The 9,617-nt window shown below is 42.2% G+C and overlaps 1 protein-coding gene across 1 annotated transcript in view; it reads right to left on the bottom strand.

Moving 5' to 3' along the window:
- Window positions 1–9,617, bottom strand: part of Megf10 (multiple EGF like domains 10) — a 141,630-nt gene that overhangs the window by 100,683 nt on the left and 31,330 nt on the right. Inside the window, exon 2 of the mRNA XM_028777167.1 lies at window positions 2,661–2,793. Within this exon, the coding sequence (XP_028633000.1) occupies window positions 2,661–2,776 (116 nt within the window). The 5' untranslated portion in view covers window positions 2,777–2,793. The remainder of the gene's footprint in view (window positions 1–2,660; window positions 2,794–9,617) is intronic.

Genomic DNA, 9,617 nt, shown 5'->3' with positions numbered 1-9,617 from the left:
GGGAGAGGGGGAGAGAGATTGTAGGAATCAGTTTTACCCTTTGCCATGTGGATTCTAGGGATTGAATCTGGGTCTTCAGACTTGGCAGCAAGGGTCTTTACCCACTAAACCAACTCAAAGACCCTTCTTTTGATAATTTTTATCTTGCTACACCTTTTTATTCTTATCAAAACACTTTTAAAAGCTACCCTTTCTAGGAATCATTAGCTTGAATGATTCATGTTTAGGGGAGAAAAACAACCCTTAAATTTTTGTTTCAACTCCTCCTGCAAATAAAAACAACAAATGAAATGGTGATGAAAAAACAAAAGAACCTATTTATCAACAAGGATGTTGTAGCTACCAACCCTCTTTCTAGTTTCATATAGGAAAACCATGTCCCTGCAACTCCCATTGTCTTTCCCTCTTGGTGATTATTTCTAGACCAGATTCTACAGCAAGGTAGAGATTATAGTGGCCTGTCTCTCTTGCTGTGCATGCCCATATACATATTGGACCATCTGATTCATTATCAGAAGGTGGTCCACGCTTCAGTGATCATCTACTAAATCCATGGCACATGCAGGGTCCCAGACAGTGAGAATTATCCCTGACGAATAAACAAGACAAGGCAGTGGTGTGTTGACAGCTTTCCTCAAGTGTGGGTGTGGAATCAAATCAAATCAAATGGCTGATGGCTGAACTAGCCCACATTCCTTTTGGCTATCCACTTAGCAACTTCTTATTTCATCATGCTGAACATCCAAGTGCTAAATTCCCAGTCCTCCCAGGCATGAGTTTCTGCCGGATTTCCTAAGCCCAACACCGTCAAACCACACTAACCCAGGAGCTCCCTTCGGCTGTTTGTCCACATCGGCAATGGCGCACATTGCAAGCTCTAAGTTCTGGTGGATCAGCTTCACATTACAGCCAACACATTTTCAAGATCCATTGATTGGTACCTCCCAGCATCTCCCAAGTGTAACTGTTCCTCCCACCTAAAGCCATCAACCTCTAAGAAGTTTAACTGCCAGTTGATTTGGTGTACACACACACACACACACACACACACACACACACGCACTCACGTTCCTGCATTCCAGACTTATCCGTATTATTTTAACAAATACTTATTGCACCTTTCCATACTGAAATGTCTTGGGGAAGGTGCTATAAAGACAATTAAAGGAAATTAGTAAGTGCCTTTTCTATATGACTCTGCTACCATCATAAATTTATACAACTTTCGATTACCTATTTTTTTCTACAGCATAAAGTTTCATGATACATAGCTTCCTTAATTGATAGCATAATCATGTTTTTGTTAACCTGGTTCTCTGCTGCCTACAGAGATGGCAGCAAGCTCTGGTTCCACGTAATATAGGAGGAAGATACCTGCGTGGCCCTAGCATCTTACTGTTTCTGGTCCCAGCTTCGTACCTCTATCAAAAGACTGTAAACTAGTAGAGTGTGCACTCTGCTGTTTGTTAATCATGGTGCGGAAGATGGCCCAACATCACCACCAAGAACTGGATCAACCCTGCTACAGCCAGTACAAATGCACATCGCAGTCTGGGTACCAAACACCATTCTCTCAGTTGAACCTTTGCATGAACTGCTATTTGGGGATAAAGACCCTTCCTGGGGCCCATGAACAGCAAGTCAGAACAGTCCAGTCTGTGCCTGCTAATACTGTGCCAGCACAGGGCATGCTCGGGCTGCTTTTCTGTGCTTCAGAGGGAACCAGAGGATCCCTAATGATGCTTTTTGTGTGTTTTGCATATTTCCTACTGTGAATTGCTGACTAATGGATATTCTATCATCTGCCTTCACATAATCTACCTGATGGCTAGCTTCTTCAATGTCCCAGTGACTGTTCTGAGTCCAGTTCTGGGTAATCTCCAAGACACTGACTTCAAGCTATCTTCCATCTGGAAAAGCTATCCCAGCTCCCACCACAAACACACACACACAGAGAACTATCCACTCACGCTTTCCAGAGCACCTCAGGAGATACCACCTACACACGGCCTTCAGTGTTCATTCAAAAATCAGGCCTGATTTTATTTTTTAATGCTTTTTGGATTCAGTTCAAAGCTAGTGCTCCTTAAATTGCTGTCCTGGCCCACATGAAGCCAACTCTTTTTGAGACAAGGTCTTGTTAAGTTTCCAAGTCTGACTTCAAACTGGATCTGTAGTGATGGAAGACCTTGCCTGAGTTCATGACCCCTCTTCCTCACCCCTGAGTAGCTGGGATTGCAGAACTGTGGCACACCAGGCACAGACTTTCCTTCCCAAGCTACCTGTGGCAAGACTGTTTTAATCCAATGTAGTTCAATGTTTTAGTACAGTAGGTTACCCAATGCTGCTTCCTGCTGCTTACTCAGCATTCCCAAGCACAGGTCCAGCTCCTGAAATCACCACATTTGGGAAAGCACTTACAGCCTTCCACCCAAACTCTAGTTGAGTTACTATCCCACCTTCTTACAACTGTACCCATGTTAGAACCAGAACTTTCTTCCACAAAATATTCATTCCACCGTCTGTAACATGACTCAATTTATTAAACTGATTTTTCACAGGAAAAGTTATTTCAAAATGTCTTATCAAATCCTGTTCCTGTGCATCAGATCTGTGCTAACAATAGAAAAGACTGAGCTGGCTGCTTTCAGGACAGTTACCTTTCCCAGTGGCTGCATACATTGGGGTCTTCCAGGTTCAGTGAGGATGCTGCCCTCATCCAGTGGCACAGCAGTGAGCAGATGAGGCCCAGGCATGAACTTGAAGAAATAGACATTTTCTTTGAAGAACAATCTGCAGAAGGAAACCAATAAAGTAGCATTAAAATCAATAGAGTTGTTTCCAGTGGATCAGCAGGACTCGAGAGTTGCTGCTAGGGCTCACACACACACACACACACTCACACACACATACAACACACATACACACACACAAACACACACATTCATACACACTCACACACACATACACACACATACACACACATACACAAACATACACACACAAACATACATACACACACAACACACATACACATACAAACATACATGCACGCACAAACACACACACATACATGCACACAAACACATACATACACACACACAAGTACATACCACCACCACCACCACCAACAACAACAACTGAAACAGCTGGGTCACCAGATTTCTCATGCCAGGAAAGAGAGGGGCATTTCTCGTGCTATGCAGGGGGCCCGCCATTTTGTAAGTGTCTAAAATGTGCAGCCCACCATTAACTGCCACCATGACAAAGGTTCTTCTGATCCATGCCAGCTGACATTAAAGAAATCTGCCAGAGCAATACAGATTCTCCTGGGAGGCATATTTCCTTCTGGAAGAAGAGCGCTCACAGAGGAATCTGGCCTCATTTGTCCCCAAGAACGCACAATGGAACAGAAGCTCCTTTGAGTATAGAGAAAGGCACCTCAGGCTCAGGCTGAGATTCATAAAGCAATTTATTTCACGTGCATGGAGTGCCACTCAACCCTAGGCATGACAGAAATACAGATATCCAAAAACACACAAGTAGTACCCCTTTCCTGCCCATTGAGACACTTAATGACATGACACATGTTTCTTCACAGAATGCTTCAGTTTTTCCATCTTTTGAATAAAAACCAAATCAACTCTCTTATAGTGGTTTCAGAACCACAGATACCTGGGGAAAGTGTAAAGCTGTTTGGGCATCAGTGTTGGAGAAACTGAAACACAAGACTCTGATAGCAGCATATTAGAAAGTATAGAAAATGGTGAAGTTGGCAGGAGGTGGAAAGAGAGGTTGGCCGTGGGCAGAGAGAGAAGAAAGAAGTTCCAAGCAAGGTGTCCAGAGGTGAAGGAGTGCTGGGAGTATTCAGAAAGCTCAACTAACTCTTGTAGGAGAAAGACAACAGCTAGAGCATCTGTGGACATATCACAGTCCTTTTGTAAGCTACAGTGAAGTACAAGGTTTTGACCAAGTACAACCAGGAGCTACTCATGTTCACAAGAAAGTCAGGACACAGGAGCTAACTGTGGTACCTAGTAGCATACCAAAATGCAATGTCCTTCAGGCTCTCTCAGCATCGAGAATCCCTGTCACGGAATCCGTACTGGTATCCTGGCTCTTCTCATCCCATGCCCTACCTCAAACTTCTCCAGCTCATGGACTTCCCTTCCCCCAACTTCTCATTCCCATATGACCCTGACATCTTGGCCACGCGTTCTCTTTCTCTCTTGCCCCCTCTCTTGGTCTCCTTTGTCTGCACACATTGCCATCTCTTCCTCTCTAGCTCTCTCTCACCTCTCTCCTCTCACCGTGTAGTCCAATCAGCTGGCCATGTTTAGTCTATTACCTTCCCTCCCTGCTCTGAACTCTTCCAGATGCATCTGGCTGTACTTTCCCTCATATCTACAATAAAAACCTTCCTCTCAAGCACACCTCAGAGCAACTTTATACATTACTAAAGTGTGTAGGAAAGGTGACACTGTCCACATCTGTCAAGAGGGCAGAGAGACCACCAAGAGTGAACTAGACAGCGACATTGGGGGCCAGGGACTCCAGTGACTCTGAAAATGGTTTAGCAGATAGTGTTAGGATTTAGTGGCAGAAGTACCTTGGCAGGTTGTGGCCAAGGTATGTCCCTAAGAGATCACTCCATGAAACAGATCTCATGGATGAGATTTGTTAGGGGATGGGGGTTGGTGGAGGGTATCTCTGAGTGGTGACACGAAACAGATAGACAGAGACAACAAGAGAGGGCTTGCTATCATGAAGGACCAACTGTGATATCAGACTAGGGACAGTGGGAATATACCACCCCTGGCCTCAGTGGGAGATGATGTGTCTGTTGTCTGACAGCACTGAGTTCCTGAAGAACAGGCTGGTGGAGCACCTGATTTCTAACAGAATCAGTACAACCTGGCCACTGAATGCTGGAATAATCAAATCAAAAGACTTGGGATTTGGCCCTAGGGGAACTAGTCAGCCTATCGCTGAGTTCAGCTTGGACACTGTAAGATTGAAGATTCTATTATGTATCCAAGCTAAACCATCACTGAGCATTTATCAACACCTGCTATGGAGAGACTGCACCAGGCATGCCTTTTTTCAGAGCTGTAATGATATGCACTAGGGAAATACACACACTCCCTCACTTGCTAGACCTCAACACAAAAGACTTCATTACCACACTGCCATCAATACACCGTAGCAATGGACACGGAACTAGAAATATCTGACCTATTTACAAATTACAAGTAAAATAAGCATTGTTTAGGCTGTGGAAAACTAGCAACAATGGATCACATTGTCTGAGCAAAGCAGTTGTTTTCTGGGAGAGAATTGGAATCTGAAGAGATACTAATTTTTCATATCACAAAAAGTTTGTGGTTTGAAAAATCTCATAATGTTGTTGCGTGTTTGTCTTTTTTGTTTTACTTTTCCAGAGGTTGTAGCTGGGGTCTCACACATGCTAGGTAAGGGCTCTGTCCCTAAGCTACACTCCCAAGTATGGCTTTTACTTTTCAAATGTTTGTGACAGGCGCTTGCTAATTTGCCTAGACAGTCTTGACCTAACTTTGAAGCCCATGAGGGCCTTGAATTTGCAATCTACCTGCCTTAGCCTCCCAAGTAGTTGAAATTACAGACTTGAGTCTTAAGGCTAATAATTGTACAGATAGATGGATGGATAGATAGATAGATAGATAGATAGATAGATAAGATAGCAACAATAAAAAACAATAACAGAAAAAGAAACCTAAAGACTAAGATATGATAGAATCTTCAGATTCAGTACAGATCAAATGAAGAAATATTAAATTCTTCAAAATCAAGATTGTCAACAAGGACAAATATTTTAAATACCTTGTAACACTTTATCTATGACTCCACAAAAGAGAAATCTAGGGGAAGTATTTAAGGGTGAATTAAAACATTACGAATTTGCAGGATAATTAAAACACCGGGTAGACTATAGAATCTTTGAAAAGGATAGTCATTAAATAATTCCAATATTTGATGCACAATTAAGTAGCTAAGCTATGACTTATGAATAGATGCAAATTAATGACATTTCTCACAGTTTTCCATTATGAAGCTGTGGGCTCTGCAGCTGACTCTCATAAAGGAAACTCTGCTATGGAGGACAGGATGGTAAACTGGCTGATGATGAGCAATACAGTGACCATTTCCTCTCAGCCACAATACACTACACATGACACTAGGCCTGTACACCAATGACTTCATCTTCACAGTAACTTGACTGGGAAGCAGGGGCTCTGACTGTCCCCATTTTACAGCTGAAGACATGTACTATGTGGTTAGTGTTTCCTTCACCTACCAGACAAAGAAAACCTTGAGTCTAGTTGGTTGTAACAAACCAGCAGAGAGACTCTCTCCCCACCCTTTGGCTTCTCTTTGTCAGGATGTGCTTCCCTTCAATGAAGTGTGAAATATGCACACTCACTTTAATGTTTCCCTCAAAGACAAAATGAAGGCTGGTTAACGGTAATCTGCCAACGACTCATAAACAATTACCCCAAATAGGGAAGTTTATTTCCTGAGCCACCATTTCAAATCAAACCATCCGTTTACCAATTAGAAATGTTTAGTCTGTAAAGTTAGAAATTGCTTCATGCTAACTGAACTGCCAAGAAAAAGAGACTCTGTGTGTTCTCCTTTAACATAAAACTTGTGTCACAAATGGTCCAGTTTCTCTACTTTGTGCCTGAAGCAAGTAATCTCTGGGAGAGGCTGGCCAATAAGGCAAAATTTGGTCTTTTTTATTCATTGTTGTTTATGTGTTTGTGTGTTAGGGGTACAGGTGTGTGTGCATATATGTGTGCATGCATGTGCATGTGTGTATCTACAGGTCAGCTTCAATTGTCCTTCCTTTGGAGACATCATATATCTTGTTTTTATAGTCAGAGTCACTATGATTTGGCTAGGCTGGCCTGCTTGCCCGAGGGCCCTAGGGATCCACCTGCTTCTGCCTCCCCAAAGCTGGGATTATAAGCAACCACCGTCTCAGGTTTTTACCTCAGTGCTTGGGTCTTTGTAGACAATAAGCACTTTGTCCATGAAGCCGTTGCCTCAGTTGTTCCTTGCTTTTAACATTCAGCATCCAGAGCTATGAAAGGGCAGGTTGTGGGGGCATTTGTGCAAAGGAAGTATCAGTGGATTAAAAGGTTTGTCAGCCAAGTGTGGTGGCACATGCCTTTTAGTCTCAGTACTCAGGAGACAGAAGAAGGCAGATCTCTGAGTTCAAGGCCAGCCTGATCTACAAATTGAGTTCTAAGACCACCAGAGCTATACAGAGAAACCCTGTCACAAAAAAAAAGACAAAACAAAAACAAACCAACAACAACAAAAAGAAAACCCACATTAATTAATTATCTAAAATGATTAAAAACAAAATAAATCTTTAAAAATTATGTCACAAAAACACTACATGTGAGTTTATTAGAACAAAAATATATAATATTGAAATATGATTTTTAAAAGGTGTGTTTGTGTCTGTATGTTTGAGCATGTAGAAACATGGCCCCTCATCCCAAAGCATTTTCCTAATTAGAATTAGAACATCAACTGATTTCTAGGATAGTCTATGTCCTAGGTGTAAAGTGTCTCAAACCGGAATAATTGCTGGATACAGATGCGGCAATCACACAAATGCACGTAGCTGGTTCAAACTGTTTGAGGAGATCATTCAAATGTTTTATGTGTGATGAGGAGAGAAGATATCTCAATTATACTAATACACTCTAGATTACTATAGAAACCGGAGATTTCACTGTAGTCAGAAACACGGCTTGTCCTTTTGCTTGAACTTGTTTACTGAAGGCACTGATTCTCACCTGAATAAGATGTTGACAGAACATTGTGTCTTCTGTATTTTAATCATTTCCTTTTTATTTTTTATTGAATATTTTGTTTACATTTCAGTTGTTATCCCCTTTACCCATTTCCCTCCCACCCAGAAACCCTCTATCGCATCCCTCCTCCTCCTGCTTCTATGAGGATGTGTCTCCACCCACCCACTCACTCCCACTTTCCTGCCCTCGAATTCTCCCACATTGGGGCATCCAGCCTTCACAGGACCAAGGATCTCCTCTCCCACCTATGCCCAACAAGGCCATCCTCTCCTACATATACAGCTGGAGCCATGGGTCCCTCTCTCTGTGCTATCAGGCTGGCAGTTTAGACTCTGGGAGCTCTGGTTGGTTGGTATTGTTGCTTTCCTCATGGGGCCGCAAACCCTTTCAGCTCCTTCAGTCTTCACTCTAACTCCTCCATTGGGAACCCCGTGATCAGTTCAATGGTTAGCTGTGGGCATCTACCTCTGAATATATCAGACTCTGGCAGACCTCTAAGGAGACAGCTATATCAGGCTCCTGTCAGCATGCACTATGGATCTGGGGATGGGTGTGAACATCTTTTTCCTTTGTGCCTATTTTGAAGGAGGAAAAGTTCAAATCATTTTCTCCTTATTCTTCCCTATTTTGTGTCACCATCTCATACTAAAATTTTCCAATATTTTCTCTTTCAAAATTAAAAAAAGTGTATTTTTAAGAAAGCATTATTTTCATTGAAAGGGGCAACAAAGTGTTGAGTTTCTTCACTAAAATAGATATTGCTAATATATTTAAAACTCTACATTGTAGAGTTACCCCCATCCACTTAGTCTTGATGTTCAAATAACTTTCCTTAGGATTCCATTTAACAAAATTTGAAATGTAGAAGAAAAAAAAGATAAGCCATTTGCATGAACCCCCTGGTGTCAAACTTGATTGCATCCCAGATCATTCACTTAATTATTCTGGAAAAATCAAAACAGAAAATCAGTACAGCTGATTAGCATTGCTAAAATACTGCTGTTAGGATGAGGAGCCAGGCTGTGGAGTTAACTCTTGCCGCCTTGACACTTTGCTTGTTCAAACACAGAAGCCCCTTGTAAATAGTCAGGGTGAATAAAATCCGTACACTGAATAAGTGTGGGTTCTAATAATAGGCTGTGTTTCTTTATCAGTGTGCTAAGGAGAAATAAGTAACGGGGCGTTGACTTACTAATTTATTTTTGTAACAACAGAAGAATAAATGATTCTACATAAGCCTTTATGGCTCTAAAATCTACTAGCACTGTAGAAGCATTGAGCTTGCACATAGAAATAACTCAGATGCTGTCACGCCAAGCTTTATCTATCCCTAAAGTAATCAAAAAATTCATTGAGTATGGATATATCTCCACCAGTGGTTTCTTCCTCCGGACGCTAAGAGCCACCTATTTTCCTTGGTCTTTCTACTGTTTTCTTTACAAACAAGCTGCAGTGAATTCTCATGTGGCTCAGATGGAGACATGCTGTGTCTCTCGTGGCTGGTGAGCCTGTGGGCAGAGTATGCACAGACCAGATTCACTCTCTTGATACCAAGCCAGTAATATCTGCTGGTTGTCCTGAGAACAAGCACAGATGAGGAACGCCATGGAAATACAACTGAGCAGGTAAAAAGGAACATATAGCATGACTCGCTGTCATGAGCTCTGTTTACACACACACACACACACACAGAGAGAGAGAGAGAGAGAGAGAGAGAGAGAGAGAGAGAGAGAGAGAGAGAGAGAGAGA

Source organism: Grammomys surdaster, unplaced genomic scaffold (genome assembly GCF_004785775.1).
Source record: "Grammomys surdaster isolate TR1022 unplaced genomic scaffold, NIH_TR_1.0 278, whole genome shotgun sequence".
Taxonomy (NCBI): Eukaryota; Metazoa; Chordata; class Mammalia; order Rodentia; family Muridae; genus Grammomys; species Grammomys surdaster.
The sequence above is the reverse complement of the archived record's forward strand: the minus strand, read 5'-3'. Positions and strand labels throughout refer to the sequence as shown.